General features: G+C 34.6%; 1 protein-coding gene and 1 pseudogene across 1 annotated transcript; both read right to left on the reverse strand.

Annotated features, from left to right (window-relative positions):
• Positions 1 to 711: 711 nt before the first annotated feature.
• LOC132043542 (tropinone reductase homolog At5g06060-like) lies at positions 712 to 3,443 on the reverse strand. The gene is made up of 5 exons (XM_059434021.1): positions 3,263 to 3,443; positions 2,930 to 3,137; positions 2,199 to 2,415; positions 1,958 to 2,064; positions 712 to 1,113 (listed from the first exon to the last, which is right to left on the reverse strand). Exons 1-5 carry the CDS (start codon positions 3,349 to 3,351, stop codon positions 925 to 927), a joined length of 810 nt encoding a protein of 269 aa, XP_059290004.1. The 5' UTR covers positions 3,352 to 3,443; the 3' UTR covers positions 712 to 924.
• A 521-nt stretch (positions 3,444 to 3,964) lies between these two features.
• LOC132043544 (tropinone reductase homolog At5g06060-like) lies at positions 3,965 to 13,172 on the reverse strand (annotated as a pseudogene).
• Between the last annotated feature and the right edge of the window lie 11,939 nt (positions 13,173 to 25,111).

Here is a 25,111-nt window from a genome sequence, read left to right on the forward strand (position 1 = left end):
ACTCAATAGAAGTTCTGTTTCTCTATATAAAAAAATCGCAGCCATTAGAAATGGTAGATCAGACCAGCTAAAATAGCCCTACTTTTCACTTAATAGTTTCTACCGAGTCATCTGATACGCTAGGCGACCAATCTAGCAAGACAAAGAGTGAGGATGCAAAGCGTAAATTAATCTCAGAAGTTAAATCTGTCAATCATGGAGAGAAGAAGATGCTGAAGAATGATAAGCCATCTACTGATATTGCTGCCATAGATTCTCTAGGGGATGCTCGGAGAAAGGTACAAGAGGAAATCACCCGTGAATTTGCTGCAATTATGGCAACGGGGACACTGCGTGCGAGTAAGCCTGCTGTTTTACTAACTAAGAGAGTCATACAAAGACATGGACACACAAGTGCTGCTCAGAGCTGAGATCAAGAGGTCTGTTTCCGGTAGAATTTTTCTATCGTTCCATTTATTGGTGAGAATTACTTTCCCCTAAGATTGATGTAACGGATGGTAGATTCATAGTTGCCCCGTAGGAAACTGTTCTGTTGTTAACGGTTGAATCAGCTATTCATGGATTGTCTTTCTTTCTGGGAAACAGAAGTTCTGTACTGCTATTGATCTATTATTCGTAACATAAGGATTCTGAACCATGATGTGGGGACATGGGGTTCAATTGGATGTAACATTATGGGACAATGGAAACAAAGAACTAAGCAAGATGGGCACACCCAAACTGAAAAAATTGACATTAAAAAGATATAATGTGTGTTCTGAAGTTTTATCTTCAATACAATATCGCCTGTCAAATACACTGGCAACACTCGAGAAAATGCTAGCATGTTTATCTGATCAAGACTTTTATTCATGATAATTTCAACTGGATCATCACACTTGAAACACAAAAAACATGAGCTAATACCAATCACAAAAGAACCATTCATAGCCCAGGCTGTTGGAAGCCATAGACAGTGAAGCCTCCGTCAACTGCTATAACCTGGCCAGTGACGTAGGAAGCAGCAGGAAGGCTGAGATAAGCCACCAGTGATGAAACTTCTTCAACTTCTCCTGCACGCCTAAGAGGCGTTCTTGATATTAACGCATCCGAAAACGTTTTGTCCTTGAGCAACTGTGAATACAAAGGCGATCAAATTCATCAATAATTTAAAGAAGGGAAACTTATGTAAGTGTTCCCTTCGGCCAACTAGTTTACCAACATGCCGAAGTATACATTATCAGTGTATGTGTTGTGTATAGGTAGGTATATTATATGTATAGTATATGTATATTTAATATAAAGTATACACTACCTATACACTGATGACCAAATGGTATTTGGTTGTAATTTTCCCTTTAAAGAATTTGTAATCTAGTCAGAATTGTGATTATTATTTTTTTCAAAATGGATATATTAAAGTGCTTAAGTTTGTCAAAAAGTACTTATTTTAACAAGATGAGGTGTTTGGCCAAGCTTTTAGAGGGAAAATAAGGGTTTTTGAGTAGTAGCAGAAACTGTTTTTTAGAAGCTAAAAAAAGTAATTTTTCCCCATAAGCACTTCTGGAACATTAACCAAGCACAAAGTGTATGCTCTAATATTGGCAAAAGTGTTTTTCAATTGACTAGCCAAACACTAATTGAGACTCTCCATAAGTACTTTTTCGAAAAGAACTTTTAACCAAAAGCACTTCTCAGAATAAACAGATTTTAAAAGCTTGGCCGAACATGCTATTAAAGGAATTGTTAAATGACAACTCCCTGCTTGGATGTGGAGTATCACCCTGTTAGCAAATCAAAGTACGTTTGACTCAAGTAGATTTGTATACAAGATTTAAAGTAAGTGAGTTTAAAATGAGTGTGATCGTATACATAGACATTAATTTCAATTTAAAATGAGCCTGGGTTCGTCTTTGCACTTATGCAAAGAGACTCATATAATCTGAAGCAGAAGCAACAGGAGGAAGGAGAATATTACATGTTTCACGAGTGGCGTGTTTGTGTACCATGGTGCAACGGCATTAACCCGAATACCATCTTTTCCCCATTCGCAAGCCAAATTTTTCGTAAGCTGAATCATTCCAGCTGCCATAAGAAGAGAGAGCTAATCTTTTAGCATGTTATTTCCCGTTGTTTTATGATTCAAAGGAAGATGGTATGAGTACTGTGTAAAAACTTACTCGCACCTTATTTTTAAACTAAAAGCACGAATAGAGTACCTTTTGTTGCTCCATAAATAGAAGTACCGTCCACGTGGACAAGACCAGCAACAGAGGATGTGAAAACAATACTTCCAGATCCAGATGATTTCATAAGAGGATGAGCAAGTTGGCTGAAATGGAATGAAGGTTCTAAATTGGTAGACATCATAAAGGCATAATCTTCGGCAGTGTATTCGATAGAGGGCTTCCAAATGTTTGTTCCAACATTGTTTATCTACATCAATAATGCAATAACTTGGTCAAAAAATTAAATGTTGCGTGTGAAGCGAATTAAAAATTTCAGCGTTGGATCTCTTAATTTCACATTCGAGCAGCTCTTTTCAACAATCCAACAGAGTCATCTGCCCACCTAGAAGAGCAACTCGGATTGGTCTTTGTATTAATTTTGACCATTGAATCTTTCTAAGAATACAACATCTACTACGTCTCAATCCAAGCAAGTTAAGGCAAAATATAATCCACGCTAACAATGGTGGATCCACTCATGTATAGATTTATATTTGAAAATTCACTAACATTTCAACAAATGCTAGATCTGATCCCATAAATTTTAAAAAGTATAATAAAAAGTCAAACCCGTAGTCCCAATTGATCCAAGTAAATTAGGCCAATCGGCTATTTGAATCCTCACTAATAGGGGCAGGGGCAGATCCAATGCTTCGCCTCAACTCGTGTATAGTTAATAGGGATTTTAATACAAAATAAGTAGATGGAATTATGGTACCCACAAGAATGTTGAGTTTTCCCTCGAATTCAGAGGAAACCTTTTCCATGAGCTGAGCTCTATGCTCCCTACAAGTTACATCACATGCTGAGCCTTTTACTTGAATGCCCCTGTCTGCCCAATCTTGCATTGGCTCTTTAAGCTCCGATTCTGTCTTCGAACATGTGTACACTTTCGCACCAAGTCCAGCAAGCTCTTCTACAATAGCATGCCTAAATAAAATAAAATTAAAGATTTTAAGTTCTATGCACGAACAACTAACAACTAACAGTGTAACGAATTTTTACATCATCGCTGTAGCTAGAAACTAGAAACTAAAAATAAAAATCTTGAGTACCCAATTCCGGAAGTGCCACCAGTGACAAGAGCGGCTAAACCATTAAGTGACCATCTGGAACTCTCGGCAAAAGCTGCAACTTTCGCCATTGACTTCTACTTTCTTGCTGTGCGATTGTTTCGAGATCTAGTTGTCCTTTTATAAATAGTTGAGTAGGAGATCTACTTTAGTTGCTTGTTTGCCACTAAGGTACTAATATGTTTTTTTAGTTTAAAGAATCTTGCAGAATCCCACGTTTAGATTTTGGAGTATAGTGTTAGGTATCTCTAAATCATGGAGGGTGACAATATAATTAATATCCACCTGTTTTGCATTCTTACGTATAGTAAATTCATTTTTTATGGGGGAAGTCATTTTCTACTTTCTATTTTTGGGTGGTCTCTTGGTACCACATTGTGGTGGAAGTAGAAAATGACTTTCACATGAAACAAATTACCGTAGAAAATATTTTCTGAAAAAAATGTATCCTTTACAACACACACACCCTAAAATCCTACTTGCTAGGTAGCTTGTAAAGTAAGAGAGAAATGTTTTTTTTTTTTGTTTTTTATTTTTAAATGTTCTCTCATGAAGCGAGGGAAAAAGTTAACATATGACATAATCACAATTTTTATTCTCATAAAGGTTTCAACTGGAACACACTTAAGAAACACAGAACGTGAGCAACTTAATACAAACATTAAAAAGTACTTCAAAGGTACTAGCTAGATAGAAACTTTGCTACCATTTTCAAACTAGAACTATTACTAATAGCCAGGCTGTTGGAAGCCATGGACAGTGAATCCTCCATCAACTGCTATAACCTGGCCAGTGACATAGGAAGCAGCAGGAAGACAAAGACAAGCGACCAATGATGAAACTTCTTCAGCTTCTCCGGGACGCTTAAGAGGAGTTCTTGATATTACCTCTTCCAGAAATGCTTTATCCCCCAGCATCTGTAAATACAGAGCCATCAAATCGTCAATGATTCAAGAGTAACGTAATGAAGAAATAACCTGAGTTGTTGGTAAAAGGATTAGGTTTATCCTCCGTTATACTACTGGTATAAAAGTATTCTGATGTTATCTAAGTGGCTGATCAGTTACATTCCTCCTCCTTCAGGGCTATCCAAGGTGGATGCCTAATGTGACACTTATATTTTGGTGAGGTGGACACCACGTGATATGCCATATTACAACATCCCCCCCCCCCCCCCCCAACCCCTTTTTACTCCCTTCCCTCCACTTCGTCTTCAACCACTAGCTAGCACCTCCTCCCTCTCCACCACCTCAATGCCCGATAAGTCTGGTGATACACTGATAAAAGTGGCAAAGCCAAAATTTTTACTAATAAGGTGGTTTATAAAAATACAATAATGCCACACTACTGCCATTGAAACCTGTAACCAAAAGTAATATTTAACTTTTCTTGTAGATGCAAATTCAAGATTTTCAACTTTATGGGTTTGAGTTTAAGATTCTAACACAATCATTTCAATTTACTAGATTCGAAATCAATTATTTGTACTTATTTAGTAAATTTCCCAACATTTAAACAGTATCTGAGTCAAGGCTATTAACGTCTGCACCTTTTAGCCACCTTTGCTTTTGTTGCTATACTAAAAATTTTCCTTATATATATTAGTCATGAGATAATTCAATAATTTATATGTACTTAAAAATTTGTTAGTACCTATTTGCATTATATTAGCACTGGGAAGATGAGAGAAATATTACATGTTCGACGGCGGGAGCGTTTACGAACCAGGGTGCCACGCCATTAACCTGAATACCATCTTTTGCCCATTCACAAGCCAAATTTCTTGTAAGTTGATTAATTGCCCCTGCCATCAGATAATAAGAAGAAGTATATAACATAGTCTTAGCAGTATATTACTATTTTCTTTAATTTGTTTCAATGTTTTAAAGGATAGATATATTATATTCCCTCCGCTCATTTTTATTTGTCATGTATTGACTTGAGAGTCATAAATAAATTAAAAATTTTACGATATCACCCCTAATTATTACTCAGTCATCTAATGGTTGAAATTAAGTTTAACTTTTTATCTAAAATCTGACAATTTCTCTCTCTTCTCTCTCCCCTCTCCTCTCTCGATTGTTCCATTGACATACGTTAAGGTAACGTCCGGCCGCCTGAATGGCCAGAGGGTGACCAAAGAAGGGTGGAAATAAGGGGATGTAGAAGGTGGTTGCCATCTCCATCGCGAAGGATTTCAGTGGACAGCCATCACCGAAAACAATATTTGTGACAGTCGATCAGAAACAATGGCCAGCACTGCCAGTACGAAGGGATGGGTTGAGCACCTCGATGAGTCAGGGACTTGTTGTGGAAGGGGCACAGAGGTCACATTCAACACAGGGAATAGGGAACACAAACCCTATTGCTGAGCTGCAACTCGTAGAACCGGGATCGCAAGGATGAATGCTCACACCTCTGAATCAACCAAACATCAGCCAATAGGTCAATACGGAGTCGGGGCCTTAAAACCCTAACCCCAATAGTGGATTGCAAAAATCTGCAGAGGCGCAACCAGCTGGGCTTGGGGAATATCAGAAACCTGACGTATAAAGGAAATTGGAGCTATTTAATGAATGAACTGCTCCAACCTGGGCAAACTTTGTAACAGGGAGAATGACAGCCAGAGGTATGGATTTATAATTTATTGCTCCGTTGATTAAGGATGGGGAAAAGATAGCTGAGCTACAGAAGGATGAGATGGCTAGGGAGAATAGTAAGTGGCAATATGCAATGGTGCTAGGAGACTCACCTACCATAGGTGCTATCATGAGATTCCTTGCTACACATGGCAAACCAAATATTAAACCCGCTGTGTTTTACCATAGTAATAGATACTTTGTCGTGAGAGTTAACACTTTGGAAGAGAGGGAGGCCATATTATTCTCTGGTCCACGCACAATTGGAAAGAAACATGTTATAGTGAAAACGTGGATGGCTGATTTTGATTTTGATGTTGAAGTTCTTAAAGTCCTGCCATTGTGGGTGAGGTTGTCTAACTTACCTCTGAACTGTTGGGGAATGGAGTCATTGAGCAGGATTAGGAGTACTTTGGGAGTGCATGTTTATGCCGATGAGTGTACTTCCAGCAGAGGATATCCTTTGCAAGACTAATAGTAGAAATGGATATCACTAGACCTCTACCTAGTTTAATATTAGTGAAAGATCCTGATGGCAAATGTTTTAAGCAGCAAGTTACATATGACTGAAAGCCCATCTATTGTAGCACTTGTTGCATGACTGGGCATAGCTTTCCTGCAAGAGCTCTACAAGCTAAACCACAGGCCAAACAAGCTCCACCAAAAGTTTGGGCACCACAAGCTGCCAAGAACAAATGAGGGAAAGAGCAGAAATCGAGTGTATCAACTGAATAACAACAAATGATCAATGAGCAACCCAAACAGGCTCCTACTAATTCTTAGGTCCAGACAGGAGGGATTGGTACTAACAAGGGCACAATAACACAACAATCAGACAACCCATCTAGATGGATAACAGTTGAAGGGAAGTCTGCAGCTAAGGATCAGAAATCCACTTAGAGAGGGGGAATAATCAGTACAGGCAATGGATTTAAGCATCTTGGTGGAACTCAAACACAGATAGAGCCCATTAGCAGTACAGAACTTGGGCAAAGTAACAAGGGTGATGAAGACATCCAACCCTTCCGCCCCGATATATCCAAGTGTCACAGGGTCAAGGAGAATAAAGCAAAAGGCATCATACAGAAGATCACTAGGGATTGGAGTTAGGTTGCAAATTATGCAGTAACACCTCGGAACAGGATATGGATTCTATGGGATCAGAGGCAAGTTGATTTTAACCTACTTGGGATAATTGCCCAATATATCCATGGTAACATTTAGTTGATTGGCACACAAACAAAGTTTCTCTTCTCAGCAGTATATAGGTACCATACAATGGAGGACATAAAACAATTATGGGATGAACTTAGGGTGTTGCAGAATAGTATTCAGGAGCCTTGGTTTTGTATAGGAGACTTTAATGTTGTATTTCATGCAGAGGATAGGATTAATGGCACCCCTATGCAGGAAAATGAAATAAGGGATGTTCAGGAATTCCTATAAGATACTGGTATGAAAGACTGCCTGTTGCTGGCAGAGAGTATACCTGGACTAATAACCATGTACATAGCAAAATTGATAGGTCCCTGGTAAATGCTCCTTTGGATGATGTCTATGCCTACATGGGAAGTAGTGGCTATGAATTTTTCCTTTTCTGATTATACACCATTAGGACTCACAATGAATATTCGCCAAAATAGAAGAGCCAGTCCATTCAGACTCCTCAATCATCTAGCAACCTATGTTGTATTCTTAGACAAGGTGAGAGCAGGATAGAGCAAACACAATCAACATCCTTATATGAAGAGAGTATGGCTAAAACTAAAACATGTCAAACAGAAGCTTAAGGATTTGAACACAGGGGAGTTTGTGGGAGTACAAAATAGGGTCTATTAAGCTAGAGAGAAGCTACATGTTATTCAAGAACAAATGTCAGATTATAATCACCCACCTGACATGTTCCAAGAGGAAAGACAAGTTAAATATAACCTAGAGAAATGGCTCTTAGTTGAGGAGAGCATCCTGAAGCAAAAATTTAGAAACCAGTGGCTCAAGCTGGGTGATTCAAAAAACTCTTATTTTTTTACTTGTACTAAAAGTAGGCTGGCACAAAATGGTATAAAAAGTCTAACAAAAGCTAATGGGACTGTAGTCATGGAAGCTAGGGACATTGAACAAGAGGCTATTGATTTCTATGGTGGAAATAATTGAGGTGGAAGTACACCAGGCCCTGCAGAGTATTAGTGATCTGAAAGCCCTAGGTTGTGATGGGTATAATGCTTTATTCTTCAAAAGAGCTTGGAGTAGGATAGGCCCAGATATCACTAAAGCAATTCTAGAGTTCTTTGAAACAGGAAAATTGCACAAAGCAATAAACTACACTTCTGTCACTCTATATCCCAAAGTCTAAAATCCCAAGTCTATAAAAGACTACAGACTAATATCTTGAGGGTCAGTTCTTTATAAGATCATATCAAAGATACTCACACATAGGATGCAAAGAACCATAGGTAGTTTGGTCGATAACAGTCAATATGCTTTTGTGCCAGATAGAGTGATCTCTGATAATATCATCCTAAGCCATAAATTGGTGAAGGCGTATGGAAGGAAGGGTGTGTCACCTAGATGCATGCTCAAGATAGACATGTAAAAAGCCTATAATTTAGTGGACTGGAGGTTTTTGAAGCATACCTTATATACTTTGAATTTCCCTAATAAGTTTGTTATCCGGTTAGTGTGCCTCAACTGTATCCTACTCTCGGCCTTTCCAAGCCAAGAAAGGGCTAAGACAAGGTACCCACTTTCATTTTTTCTTTTTGTCCTGTTCATGCAGTTCTTGAGTAGAAGACTAAAGCTACTGATAAGGATTCCCAATTTTAGCTTTCACCCAAGGTGTGAGAAACTTAATATAATACAATTGAGCTTTGTAGATGATCTATTGTTGTTTTGTAGGGGTGATAAATGGTCAATACAAATATTGAATGCGTGTTTCCTAGAATTCTCAGATGCATATGGGCTTAAAGCTAACTTGAATAAAAGTTCTGTGTTCTTTGGAGGTGTTCCATATAAGGACCAGGAAGAGATTCTGAACATTTTGGGGTTTGTCAAAGGCATACTACCCATTAGATATCTTGGTGTGTCATTAAGCAGTAAGAAAATGACTATAATGCAATGTCATACTCTTTTGGATAAAATGCTGGGTAGGATCACTTCTTAGACTGCAAAGTTGTTGTCTTATGCAGTGAGGCTTCAATTGATTCAAAGTGTACTATTTAGGGGTGCAAATATTCTAGGCTCCAATATTTTTGTTTCCTAAAAAACTCATTAAGATGATTGAGCCAATCTGTAGGACTTTCTTGTGGACTGGACGAATAGATTTAGGGGAAATAACCCATATATACGGCCTACACATCTAGTTTGCGTACTGATATAGCCCATTGTATTATTGGTGTATAGATAATGTATATATTCTGTATAACTATATATAAACATTATATACTATGTATATATAACGTATATATTTTGTATAATCATGTATGAACACACGAAATTAACTCAAATAGCAGAGTCTAGATAATGCATCTGTTCTATATATTGCTCAACCTTTTTTGTAACTTTTGCATCTGCTTGATGCCTTTTTAATGAAACTACTCCTTCATATTTATGAGTTTTCACCCTTAAATAATCACCAAGCCTAGCTCAATCGAACCCACACTACATAATCGACTTCCTTTAGCATTTTCAACGAAATGATACAACACCCATTTGAGATTTTACAAACAAAATTTTCAATTGATAACTTTTGAATAGGAATTTAAAGCCCTACAAAGAGAATGTACAGAAAAAAGAGAGGTTTTTTTAGTCTTTTTTTTATCAGATGTCCTGGAAGGGACAAGGTTTTTTTAGTCTACTATCAACAATTTCAGTGTAAAAAATTCTCATCATTGTTAGTAGTTTTTTATTTGCTCTTTGACTCTAAAAGATTGAAACGTTTGAATGCATCGAATAATGAAAACACAGCTCTAACCTGTCTTTCATGATTGGGTTTAACTTGTATAGATTGCTTTAAAGACAATTTGGCGCTTTAATCTAAGGCAAAGAAGAAGAATAAAATTAGCACCGTAATCCTACAAAAATCTGACAGCTTCATTTTCAATATCAGCAATTCCAAATAACCTGTTGGAAAAGACAGAAAATAGGAGAATAATGGCAAGCAAACAAGGAATGATATTGATTAAGTTAAATGGGTAATTATCAAAGAGTTTGGCTACTTTTGGCAAATTATATCACCGAACGGTACCGTCCCATAATTAACTTATAGATTTATCCAAAAGAGCCTTGCTAGCTTGGTCCTCAGTATGCCAACCAAAAGCAGCTGGAGGGTACAATGTGATTGATATTTATGCTTGGAATAAAGCTGCTATGGGTAAACTCTACTGGAATGTGTGCAAAAAGAAGGACAAGCTCTGGGTCATTTGGATACACACATATTATGATAAGTGTGGAAACATTTGGGACGTTGAACCAAAACAAGCATCATGGATGACTAAGAAGATATTGAAGGCCAAACAGTCCCTTATAGAAGCTGGAATGAGGATCACTGACTTACTGAACCTGAATGTATTCTCTATAAAGGACATGTACCAAAAGTTGAGAGGGGAATTTCAAAAAGTCCCTTGGAAACATATCAGTTGGGACAACCAGGGGTGCCCTAAATGGAACTTTATATTTACTTTAGCTGCTCAAAAGAGACTGCATGCCAAAGACAAGTTGCTAAAGTGGGGCATTATTGATGAGCAAATATGCCAACTATGTAATACAGGCAATGAAGATATCAACCACTTGTTCTTCAGCTGTGAGTGGGCAGCAAGTGTGTGGAGTAAGGTGTTGAATTGGCAGGGAATACAGAGGACCTGTATGGAGTGGAAAGATGAACTGCCGTGGGCCTGTAGTCATATGAAGGGGAAGAGTCCTAGAGCTGCTATTGCAAGAATGTCACTGGTGTGTACTGTCTATCACATATGGCTTGAGAGGAATAAAAGGATCTTTCAACACAAGACCAGACCAGCAGAGAGTCAAATCTGGTTGATTATCCAGGAAATATGCTATAGAGGTCACTTGGATATGAAGCTGAGGAGTAGAATAGAGCAGCTTAATTACTATCCTTAGTAGATTCTGATGATGAGCTGATTGTTTAGGAAGGTTGTTACTCTGTGCTGATAGGTGTAGTGAGTGTAGAGACTAACTGATAAGTTTAGTTAGCTTGGTGAAACTTGTTGCAACTGGCACTAGGACCTGTCTGGCAGCTGGTTTTTTGTGCTGTACAGTTCTTACTTGTTAATGAATATACATAGTTACCAAAAAAATGGTTGAAATTAATCAAACATATTTTAAAAGTTGTGCAGTCACTAAGAATTTTTTGAATTTTCCAACTCAATAATTAATAATAAGGGTAAAATAAATATGAAATGATAAATTATCTCTTGATTTTTTAAACTAGACAAGTAAAATGGACATCTATTTTTAGTATACAGGAAAAGTAAAAGCGGATGGAGTGAGTATATATGAGTATAGCAGTACCTTTTGTTGGTCCCCAAATAGAAGTGCCAGACACGTGGACAAGACCACCAACAGAGGACATGAAAACAATAGTTCCAGCTCCAGATGATTTCAGAAGAGGATGAGCAAGTTGACATAGATGGAATGAAGATTCTAAATTTGTAGCCATCATCAAGGCATAAATTTCGACAGTGGGCTTCCAAATGTTTGTTCCAACAGTGTTTATCTACAACAAGAAGATAATAATGCAATTCCTCTATTTTAATATAAGTATCTTACCTTTGTTTTTTAGTATGTTTTCAAATGAATTATCTCTTCTGATCTATATTTGGTACTATCTAGGGGGCTTCCAAATGTTTGTTCCAACAGTGTTTATCTACAACAAGAAGATAATGATGCAATTCCTCTATTTTAATATAAGTATCTTACCTTTGTTTTTTAGTATGTTTTCAAATGAATTATCTCTTCTGATCTATATTTGGTACTATCTTTAAAATTTATGATAAGATTTTAAAGGCACATTAAACAAATCTTTTGTCTAATATCACAAGATTAAAAAATCTTCCTTTATTTTCTTAAAATCCGTGCTTAATCAAACCAAAGCACTTCAATTGAAATGGAGAGAGTACTAAGTAATTTGTTTAATAGATTTATCAGGTCTAAGAATAGTGCTTTCTGGACCAGAAGGAATGCATTTCCAAAGCAACGTAAAACTTCCTATGGTGGATCTATTTAACACCGCTGATAGTGTAATATTTTTTTTTTTTATTAGCAGTGTTTTTGATAGTGTGAATGTTTAAACTATCAGCTGATCACATTAAACGCAATTGCAAGTAGTTATATATCCCAAATAAGTAGTAACTTGGAAAATAATGCCCAACTTAGCAGGTTAATTAACTTCGCTGGATTGCACAAAAAGTTATCGCAGAGTCATATAAGTTGAATTTAGGGTTAACAAGAGGATATATGAAATTAAAATTCTCACAAGAATGTTGAGTTTTCCATCAAATGCCAAGGAAACTTTTCCATGAGTTGTACTCTTTGCTCTCTAGATGATCGATACATCGCATACTGAACCTTTTACATGAAGGCCTTTGGCAGACCACTCTTGCAAACGTTCATTGAGCTCTAGCTCTGATTCTTTCCTTGAACATGTGTACACTGTTGCACCAAGTTCAGCAAGCTCCTCCACAATTGCACGCCTACAGAACAAGAAGAAAAAGAAGCTACAGACATATGGTCACCTAAGTTGAAACATAGAAAAAGCTGGATTGAGCTTATATATATAGCAAGTGACATGTAAATTTTCCTTCATTATCTTTGTATGTTGGCTATTTGACGTTCGAGGAAGAGCCAAGAGACAGATTTACAGATTCACTTTGTTGACTTTTCTTGCCTACATTGTTTCATCGATCAGAGGATATTCACTTTGAAGATCTGATGCTGTCTTCAAGGTTAAATGACTTATTTGTATATGTTAACATGGTATCTAGACATTTAATTATCTTTTTGTATTAACATGTTGTAGCTAGCAAATAACTTGACTTATTTATTTTATGTATATATAGAAGTAAACTAAAAAAAGTTGTAGAAAGCTTTACCAAATTCCGTGAGTACTATTGCCGCCAGTAACAAGAGCCACCAAACCAGTAAGTGACCATCTGGATCCTGCATTCTTTGCCATTGAGTAGTTTCTTTCGGCTTTTTAATTCAAGAGATTTTATTGCAGCGAGTAATTGTTTTCAAAAAGAAGATATTACCTGTGACCTATAAATATTAAATATTATTGCTATCTTGTCTTCTTCAGTTCAAAAGTTATGAGTTTATACGCAATTTCAAGTATTACCACCAAAAATAACAATTATGACTTTTTTCTAACTTTTAAGAAATAATGGAATTTTCATTATAAGCATGATAAGGATGGTCCATATTTATGAATTTCCACGAAACATAATTGAGATACAGATTTTATTTGCGGACAGATTTTTGAAATAAAAATTAATTCTCTTTTGAAAAATTTCCTATTGTTTAAATGGATAATTTTAGATACCTTAGGATTTTTCGGAGTGCTGTGTTGGATATTGCATTGATACATGTTTTCTGGAATAATTATTTATTTAGTTATAACAGGAGTCTAATTGTTGATTTACTAGAATATTCAGTCTTATTCATACATTTGCTATTTTCGCTGGAGAGACAAAGTGAAATACATCTTATCTTAAACGTAGGTCCGAGAAATGCTATCTCTTTAGCTTTTACAATCAACATAGTACAAAATGTGAGGCCCATTTGAACTCTTATTTTCACACATTAAATAAAGAATTTTTACTCATTGTAGCTTCTTTTAAGACCTAATTATTAATATTAACTATCTTTTTATTTAATTATATTTAGTAGTTAATTAACTTTTCTAAATTACAAATGGTAGCTATATCAAAAATACATACCCAAACACATATATCTTTTTTTTTTCCCAATCACTACCCATTTAAGATTTTTCATTTCTCAAAACCCTAAAAAATCTCTCTCCCCTTCTCTCAACCACCACCATCATGGCCGCGCCGCCCCTCTTCTCTTATCCCTCTCCCTCTGTGCTCACCCCTCTCTCTCTTCTCCCTCTCTCTTTCCCTCTCCCTCTGTGCTCACCCCCCCCCCCCCTCTCTCTCTCTCTCTTTTCACTCTATCCGACGAGGCGATGGCACAGATCTGGCCGTGTGTATTATTGGTGGTGGCGGCGGAGAAGATGACGTGGAGGTGGAGAGACTAGGGTTTTGTTGGTGGTGGAAAGGTTAGGGTTTTTTTGTGGTGGTGGTGTCTCATATTTGGTTTTTTGGTGGTGGTGGTGTCTCAGATTAAGATTTTGGTGGTGGTGGTGTCTCATATTTGGTTTTTTGGTGGTGGTGGTGTCTCAGATTAGGATTTTGGTGGTGGTGGGAAGATTAGGGTTTTCGGTGGTGGTAGTGTCTCAGATTTGGCCGTGTGTATTTGTTAAAAGCCAAATACAAATACATTCAAAAATCTACATCTCACAAATACACTGTTTTTGAATGTATTCGTTTTTGTATTTTTTGAGTGTATTTCTTAGTGTATTTTGTTAATTTTTGTCTTTGTATCTGAATGTATTTGTTGAAATCCATTCAAATACACAAAAATTTGAATATATTTGGCTTCATATGTAGTTGGAATGTACACAATGTATTTGAAATACATCAAAAAAAGCCATTGAAATACATCAAAAAAAAAATATGTAAAATACATTAAAAAAAAAAAAACCGAAATACATTAAAAAAAAAAGACACGAAATACATTATAGCAAAAAAAAAAAATCACTGAAATACATCAAAGAAAAAAAAAATCACTAAAATACATCAAAAAATATATATTAATATCTAATTTAATAGCTCCACCGTTAAAGGCTAAAATCAAGGATCCTGATTTTTTTACCGTGTTCTCATGTATTTGTTGGCAACAAATACACGCGAAAACATATATTATTTTGCTAAAATGTAGCTACAAATAGTAATATTTAAAAGGGTAGCTACAAATGGTAGGAAGCTACAATAAGGTAATCATTTGAGTAAGTTTGCCTTTAAATAAAGCGTGTAAACAATGGACAATAATATAGTTCTAGAGGCTAGAAGCAGCTCTCGGCAATCATGCTAGCTTGCCGACATAAGGGCATTTTTGGTATTTCATAGTTTGTTTGGTTTAGTTCTCTTTGCACTCGATGACATTATGGAGCCGTTTGGACATGGTTTGAAATCATGGTTTCAAACCATGTCCAAACGGCTCTAACATTTATCCTGGTTGGATATAACACAAATACACAATATTTTCTAGAATAAGCATGGTTTGAAACCATGTTTGGATATCTTAAGTTGTACTTTCTCTTATAGACATAAAAACCCACAAGTTGTGAAAACTATGAAAACATTCCCAATTCTTATACAATCTTACCAAATGACCAAGTCATAGTTCATAACAAAATTAATACATTACTAGAAGGCCTTTCTAAAAAATACAACACCAATTGATCAAATTTTAGTTCAATAAAAACGAAAATTTTGACATGAATAGTAATGTAACTACTTTTTAATATAATCTTCCCACATGGTAGACATAAATAAAGGTCGGTGGAAGTTAATGAGGTTAGTAAATGGTTGGTGGGAGTAATTGTTAAAAATATTTACTAACTTATGGGTCTTTTTTTTTTTTATAAAATATAAACTTATGAGTCAAATTTTATATTTAAAATTTTTGAAACCATGATTTGAAACCCAAATCATGCCTTTTTAGATGATATAGGGTTTCAAACCATGGGATGAAATGCACGTCCAAACGCTGATTTCATCTCATGGTTTCAAACCGCATGTTCAAATGCCTACTGTGTGTGTACTTTTTGTTGTTTGGACGAAATTACCAGATCACTTTTATTTATTTCTACCTTTATCCTGTTTGGAGAGACGTAGTGAAATACCTCTTCTCTAAAAAGTAGGTCCCATTTCAAGAAAAATAGTACAGATTTGAGGCCGGCCCATTTGAACTCTTAGTTGTGTCCTATCTACCACTAGCTTTTTGTTTAGGGAAAAGGACATTGTGTGTCCAATGGCCCAAAGTAATGCCACATTTGGCCAATAATTGGGCCTAATATCCCAGGAGTCCGCTCGGTCCAAAATAATGCCAAAAAATGGTCGGTCGGTCCAAAATAATGCCAAGGGCTGGCCGGCCCAACAGCTCAAGCGCTTTTTTTTTATAAAAAAAGTCAAACTTTTTGTGGCGACTAAAAGTCGCCACTAAAGGCCTGCTATAGAAAAATTAGGCTTTTTAGTGGCAATTAAAAACGTCGCCATTAAAGGTTAAATATCCCAAAACATGAATAATATGTGTATATTTAGTAAGAATATCCCAAAATATGTGTAATATGTGTATATTTAGTAGTATATACAAGAATGATACAGTTTATACACATATACACTTTATATACAAGAATGATACAGTTTATACACATATCTTTGGAATTAATTATACATTTATTATACATAAATTATATGTTAATTATACATTTATTATACACATATTATACAATAATGATATGATTATTTATTTTTTACATATACAATAGTGATACATATTATATACCACAATGATACGGTTCCTATGATACATTTTTTATACTTATGATACACTTTCTATACAAGACTGATACAGTTTATATACACATGCTGGAATTATATATACACTTTCTATACAAAAATGATACATATTATATAGAAAGCCTGATACATTATATAGTTACCACTAAAAAGCCTGATTTTTCTATAGCAGACCTTTAGTGGCGACTTTTAGTCGCCACAAAAAGTCTGACTTTTTTTTTTGTTTTAAGAAAGTGCTTGGGCTATAGGGCCAGCCAGCCTTTAGTGGCGACTTTTTAAATCTTTTGTAAAAGTCGCCACAAAAAGCTTGCTACAGATTTTGGCTACCGGATGGGAATTGTTTAGGGGCTACTTTTTGGGTTTGGGAAAACTTTGGCCAGGGCGTGGGTTTATTTTGGGCCCAGCGGCCATTTGTGTCCTTTAACCTTTTGTTTATTCTTATGGATTAGTTCAAACTTCAAAATATAGGCGTTTCCTGAACCAAATTATGTGTAGCATTTTATTATCAACGGCAAATAATGCATGTGATAATATTCCACCAACTCTTTCAAAATGTACCAGCACGACAAAGTATAAAAAATACAGTCCGAAACATTAAGTAAAACTTAAAACTACATATGGAAAGTGATAGTCCACAATAATAGCTTTCCAGATTATTGCCACCCAATTTAATTTCTCTACCAACAATATTATGTTAAGTCGTTGACCATACAAATAGGATTATTGATCAGATTTTATTATTCTAAATAATTAAGTTACTTGTATTTTATCTAATTTAACTTAGAATAATTAAATTATTGGAGTTGACAAGTTTAATCCAAAAATGTGCAGACAGATGCTGCCTTCAATATATACATAGATGAAATGGATATTAAATTTTGTGTAATTATGCGTACATATGCTCTTTTCATTGAACATTTGCAACTAAACAAAGCCATATTTCAAGAGCCAATTTAGTCAAATTAGTTCGTAAGAGTAAGTAATTTCTAAAGGGATATGCCACAGGCAAAAATATCAAATAATACGAACCGGAGGTTGAACTTATTTTTTTGTGTGTATATGTTTTATTGAAACTGATCTGGGCATAAAAGTGTTGCTCAGAGCTGAGATCAATATCAGCTTGTTGCTGGATATCATTTTTTGTTCATTTCTGGTGAAAACACATTCCACCGATTATTCGGACCTTCATTGAACCATGTGTTGGTCATGAGTATAATCTAAAAAAATTGTATGGGTAAAAAAAATTGTTTATACCCTATTTGCACGAAAAAATATTACAGCACAGCGGGAATTCATCAATTGAATCTCCTTCGGTCTATATATATATATGCTAGTCTCTGGGAATGTGCGTTGCACGTTTATCGCAAAATACTTGATACAAACTTTGTATTGCAAATGATATATTTTAAATAGTACATGCGTTTTTGAACTTTCTTTGAGCTATAAAATAAAAATCAAAACATACAAAAAAAGTAACAACTAAATTGAAGTTAGAAAATCTTGCAAACTTGATGCTACTTTAATGACATATATAGTACTTCAAGTTAAAGATAAATACATATCGGAACATATATAAGTATATGCATATAACAAAACTATGTACCTCACAAAATTAGCTATTATGCATAAAAAATAAAAACCAAGTCAATCCCATCATGATCAACCCAACGCGATCAGAAGTCATATGAATCTTGCTTCGACTCGAATAATGCATATTAAAAAAGAAAGTAAAATAAGGGGAGATAATTGTATAGTAATTATTACAGACCATAAGGAGAAAAATATAACATCGCGTATGAAAAATATTAGTATAGCAACCGAAACCTAAAAATACGAAATAATAAGCTACCAATTGTTATTCTTCATTAAGTACCTGAAACTGAAGATGTTAACCAAGAAGTAATCGAATTAACAGAAGAAGAGATTATATTGTAAAAAAATTATAACCTCTAAGCACAAAGGAAAATCTTTAGTAAAAACAATGAGAATTTAGATGTAAATGACGAAATCAGCTGAAGAAAACATTTAATTGGAGTTGAATACTAATTTCAACATGATTATCATGAATGTAAAGTAGATATGGATAGGCAATTTCAACTTCCTCGTTAAAATACAGTTTGCATCAACTGCATGCTTTTTTTTTGTCGCTTGAAAGAGGATGTTAGCTGCTTGTGATTCTCCAGCCAAGCATGCAGGTACTCCATTATATTCTACACTTAACTTTAACATCTTCATAATGCTGCCTAGGTTCTTTGGAAACTTCCACTTTCTGCTAATTAACAACAAAAAACAATTAGTGTATGAAAAATCAACTCATAATCAGAAATAATAAGTTGAAGTATGTACTCGCAAGTTGAATATTTACATGCTTTTTGAAAATAAAAAATAATGTACAGAAGAGCTAATAATAAAATATTAAGATGCAACTGCAATATCACAGGAGGGGGATTAGAAGTAACCGTGTGTCTTCGAAGTTTAACTGTTTAAGGGTTAGTTTGATTTGCTCCCACACTGTTTTTTTTTTCCATTGATACAAGAACCGTTAATTGGTCATGGACTCATGGCAAATTGCTTTTGCCGCTGGTTAAAATTTTTTGAAACCATCTACTCCCCTTCTTATAAGTGCCCAAATGGACATATGTTCCTTTTTCAAGTTATTTTCATCTTGAATCTTTCTAGCTTCCTTTCTACCAGTTACATATGCATTGATAGTGTGATTAATTAAAGAAGTGAATGCTACTTCCAACCTTTTTGGCACCTTAAAATATTATTATTAAATGTTAAAATTGCTACTTAGTTCAGTTGGAATCGTCCAACTCCTCAAATTATTTATTAAATTAGTCAGCTGAATTAAGTCTATTTTGAATTTCTCAATGCAACTCTTCTCCAGATTTTTGCGTTGCAATGAAGAGAATAATTGTTAATTTGAAAGAATAATTCACATGTTTTACCCCGTTTTCAGAGTGTTAACTCATGGCTACCCACCGGTTGTGGTCCATAGACTGCTCGACTTACCTAATAACACTGCTAAATATAATCTACTACTAATAAATAACTACTTACGGGACATGGGATATTCTATCTACATGTCTTACCCCATCTTTGGTGCATTGGCCCTTGCCTAACCCGCCTTGCGCAGTGCATCGGTAACATGTCTTATCCGAATAATAACAAAAAGTTGCCAATGAGCATACTAAAAATATATCATATATCGACTGCTAACATAGATCTCATATATCGTACTTTGCTGAAAATATCATAAGGATAGTGTAAGAACATCGTGTATCAATGCGGATCTTTGTTGTTATATCTGAGATGGCCCTTTTATCTTAAGGACATACTGTAAACTCTAGGGATCAATATAGAACCCGCATGACTTCCCAGTACAAATTGGTATGTCATAACTCTATAGACCAAATTGTCGTGATCAATTTCAAAAATCTGGGTGTTGTAATTCTCCTCATGCCTCTTCATCTACTTAGAAGTTTATGCTACTCCTTTACCTTTTCGTACCCGAAGGCAAGCCATATACTGAGACTGTTTTGATTACAGTCTTAAACATCTAAAGTCCAAACTCATCTTCTCATCAAAACTGAATTGTCTTCTAAGTCAAGAAAGTAGAAAGTGTTGTGATAGTCAAGTCAGCTACATGAAACTATCAAGTTCCTATTCAATACATAAAATGATATACATCCACTGCTTGACTTGTCTCAATCTCGTCATAATTCTTTTAGATCTTATATTTAGCTCGACTCGTACCAACCTAATGGTATTCTGGTAGAATTTTGTTCTCTTAGTACTTGACCCATATAGTTCTCTCGGTATCTGTAGAAATTGTTATGATATGCTCGATGCTATAGCAGTAGCACCAACGCTAATTTGAACCTTTGGTTCCTTAAGCCCAATAAGGACTAACCATAAGTCATCTACGTCAAAGATTTTCCCAAAACACTTGTAGTGATCTCAATAGGTCATGAAAAAACTGCTTCGATATATCGAGTTAGACTTCGATATATCGAGTTAGACTTCTATTACTATCTTATGTAAAACATCATATACATCTCAAAGTTACTGTTGGAACTTGCAAATCGTGGGACTGTCTCAAGAGTCAAAACTCCACTTCAGCGTCCAAGGAACCATCATACATGTTGAACACACGCTTCTTGATCTTTACTGAACTTTTGATAAAAGGAATAACCTTGCCCGAATGCAACTGTGCATTCACTTCCATATGAGACTAAGCTTCAATCTGATGAAAACAAACGATCAATGCTCAACTTGACCTTCCGTTCATCTCAACCAAACTTATTAAGTTCGCTGGTCTTTCTTTGGCTAGATTTGTAAATGCCCTCTTCCCATAGGCACGGTTTGCCATAAGACACTACCCCACTTGGCTGAAGCTATAACAACTCGTCTTACGACTCACTTTTCTTTTTCTTTCTCATAAAGTATCAGCATTCTGATTATCTTTCTTAAACTCTTGCTAGGTGAAGCATAACACATATTAGTCAACTATGGAAAAATAATTCATACTCGTGGTCGGTCACTTCACTACTTCCAAATGTAGCAAACATCCTCTATAACTTGACTTTTATCTTGTTAATGCGAAAAATATTCCTAAACCCCACATCTTACTCAAACTGAATCGGTAGTCATGCCCTGGTAAAGAATGGATCGGTAGTCATGCCAAAATAAGGGCATTCCTGCGAATTGCCCTGTAAAGAATGGATCTTGAGCCTAACTCAACCCCAAAAGCTAGCTTATGAGGGGAGGATTGCCCAAGTCCATATAAGGAGACTAAGTAACCCATCTGCAACCGATGTGGGAGAACTCAATAGTTTTCGAGTCAGCATAATCTGAAAATAGAAAAATTAAATCTTAATTTGTAAATGGAGGATCGTTTGAAAATCATTGCAGAAATTTTGGGAGTATGTACCCTACTGATCAAAATGGAGGACCATAAGTATAATATTTGGATAATTTGTAATATATTCAGTTTTTTGGTCTCTTTTTATTTGGGTCAACAGCCTAAGAAATTTAGTCAAAGAACATGAATTCACGAATCTTCTTCGTATCTTGTTCTTTACTTCTCTACAATTTTGTGTCTATCATAGCAAGACCATTCTTTGTTTTCCTGATTTTTCTGTTTTGTTGTATTAAATTTGGGACATTACAGATATCAGTCGCTACCATGTAAGAGTCTAGGGTTTTGTAGAAAATTGTTGGAAATAATGGAGAAACAGACGAAGCAACTCAAAAAGTTTAGCATGTTAGAAAGAAGGTAATTGCGTAAAAAAAAAAAAAAATTACACCTGGCAAGTAATTTGCTTTATTTTGTAAGTTACTGAAATGGTGCTGAGGAGTTGAGTTATGTGCTAGGCGCTACTGATTGGGTTTAAAACTATGGGACAAATGGAAAAACGTACTTTCTCCGTCTCAAAATAATTATCGTGTTTTTCATTTGCACGTTTCTTAAGAAACCATTAATATGAATAAGATCTTCACTATTTCACCTTCTTAAAATATTTAAGCATATTATCTCTCTTCAATAAATATGTATTACTTCCTCTGTCTCAATGATGTGACACTGTTCGGCTTGGCACATAATTTAAGAAAGAAATTAAGACTTTCGAAATTTGTGATCCAAAATAAATAACATAAGTTAGATATGTGAGTGGCTGTAAATTATTTTATTAAGGGTCAAAGAAGAATTTTAAAGTTAAATTATTTCTAATTATAAATAGGTAACATTCTTTTTTAACATACTAAAAAAGAAAGTGTCACGTAAATTGTGACGGAGATAGTCAATATATATCTATGTCAACTCCATCAATGATATATTTCATTTTAAATGTTTTAATTAATATAAAGAATAAAATAGGGAAAAAGCTACTCCCTCTGTCTCAAATTATTTGTCGTTTTTTGTTTTACACGCCCCTTAACAAATATAATTAGGAGTGGTAATTGACTAACTTTATCCTTATATATATCTAAGTCATAATCTTATATCTAAGTCATAATCTTTCTTCATTAAATGTTAACTCTATTTATATGTCATTTTCATTAATGACAAAATTCTATAAAGAATAAAGTGAGGAAAAATAATTAATCGTACCTTGAATCCCTAAAATATAATAATTTAAGATAATTATTTTTAATAACTACAATAAATAATGTAAGATCAAATACTTAACTTTTTCTTATTTTTAAAAATAAAAAATAATTTGAGACAGATTTTTTTTTTTTTTTTTTTTTTTTTTAAGAATGATGGTGGATCGACATGGGATCTTTGAGGAGATTAAGGGGTCAGTGTCCGGTGGTACACGGAAAGCTATAACACAACACTGTGGATTTGATGTTTCTTTGAAAGGAGTTGCTGTGTGTGGGGATTTGTATATTGTATACTAGACAGCGTATGCCTGTGTGCTTTGAATTATATAGTGTATTTATGTGTATGTAGTTGTGTACAATTGTAAAGATTTATGCATTGGGTAGTGATAGTATATATATATATTTTATACTGCTAATAAACATACCTAAATTTGCATTGTCGATGCATATATATAGATGAACATTAATACATATACACAAATGTTATTTGTTTATTAAGTGGAATTATGTGACCATGATAAAACAGTGAAAAGTAAAAGGAGTGTAAAAGTGACACATGGCCGAAAACATAATTAATACCTGCCACTTGAAATGACATCATCTGTTCTGATGCAATTTTTATGGGCAGGGGCAAAATAGAAAAAGTACGAATATATTTAATACTAAGCTAGAGTAAGATTCTACTTTTAACTAATGGAATTATTCAATGGCAAGTGCTTTGACCAAATTGCCCTTGGTTGCCCTTGGTCGACGATCCATTTCTTCAACTCATGCTTTTATATAGTTTAGTTTTAAAAAAGAGAATTTGTCTATTACAAATTAAAAACTAAAAAAATGGAAGAAATTGCACGAATTGTCCTTCAAATGGGCTGGTATTTAATTTTTGCTTTTAGCAATTAATTTTAGAAATAATTTCAATAATATACATTTCAGCATAAAATATTATATCCACGTAGTTATATTTTTAATTTACATATGTATAGCCAATTTTTTTTACAATAGTGTTTATACACACGATATACAACATTATACACTTACTGTAAATAATGTGTCGATCTTATATAAAAGTGTATAACAATGTATAAAAGGGTTATTTTGGGTAATATTAAAAATATGAGTTATTTCGAGTAAATATTTTTTCCAAATAGACATAGGCTGTTATTTTTGCTAAATTTTATGCCTAGAGGCCATAAGTTTTTAATGGTGCGGAACATAACTTGTGAGATATTATGATGTGTAAATATAAATTTATACCCCGATTTTTTTTTTTTTTTAGGGACAAAAATTAAGAACACAAAAGTAAGGGCATAAGTGAAAATGAGCCTAAAAAATGTGGAGAAAGTTTTGGTAGGACCTACAGCACACATGTGGATCCCCACCTTATTATTTTTTTTTTTTTTTTTACATGAGTTGGAGGTTGACAATGAAATCACCTCCATCAATTTTTGTTTGGGGAAGGAAGGAGTTTTTGTAATAAGCCGACATCAGAAGATGTAATACATGTTATCCATAAATTTCTAAAAATAAAAGATGGAATATCCAATAAAACCGTTAGAAAAACAACGCAATAAGAGAAAGTGAATACTTTGATCTACCAATAAAGGGGCCACTTTTTTTGGACAGTCATTCAAAAATGCTGCAAATGCAGCACGTGGTATAGAAATCCAATTGAATGAATGCACCATTATTGACTTAATTGGGAATACTTTGAGAATTACATGGATATTGCTTGATTTTTTAATATGGGATCCACATTTTTTTTTGATATTGCTTACTTTTTAATATGGGCTCCACGTTTTTTTTACATGAGTTGGAGGTAAAAAATAGTACCACCTTTTTTTTTAGACTGTCTAAAAAAGAATGATATATTTTTATGTTTAGAAATCATTTAACTTGATTTAAATGATATGATTTAAATTTACACAAATATCCATGACTTGTTTTAGACCATAAGTTTCAAAGATCTTTCCTTTCTTTTTTAAACTTTGTGCCTAGTCAAATTATATCACATAAATTAGGACAGAGAGAGTACCTTTTAGTAATATAATTATGGAATTTTTATTACAGAAAGTACTATAATTCAATTAATTGAAAATATCAACAAATTATTTTACTTAGTTTGCTTCTCCCATATATGACTTTCCTTGTTTGGTTCTCCAATTGAAAGATTTGAAATACACTTTCTCCTACCGAGTTTCATGTCATCATCTCTTTCTAATCAACAACACTGAAAAGCGCTTTCATGTGTCAACATCTGCTGTAGTCTTAAATTTTTAAGTATAGACCAACTTCATCATTTTGAGAAAATATGTGTATACATTTCTTGACCGTTTATATTTTGTATTCTCGATGTTATTCCTCATTATTTGTGTGAGACGTATGTGTCTAAACAAAGGTATAAGTTTTAAATCTTTTGGTTTTATGAC

The sequence above is a fragment of the Lycium ferocissimum genome, unplaced genomic scaffold (assembly GCF_029784015.1).
Source record: "Lycium ferocissimum isolate CSIRO_LF1 unplaced genomic scaffold, AGI_CSIRO_Lferr_CH_V1 ctg258, whole genome shotgun sequence".
Lineage (NCBI taxonomy): Eukaryota > Viridiplantae > Streptophyta > Magnoliopsida > Solanales > Solanaceae > Lycium > Lycium ferocissimum.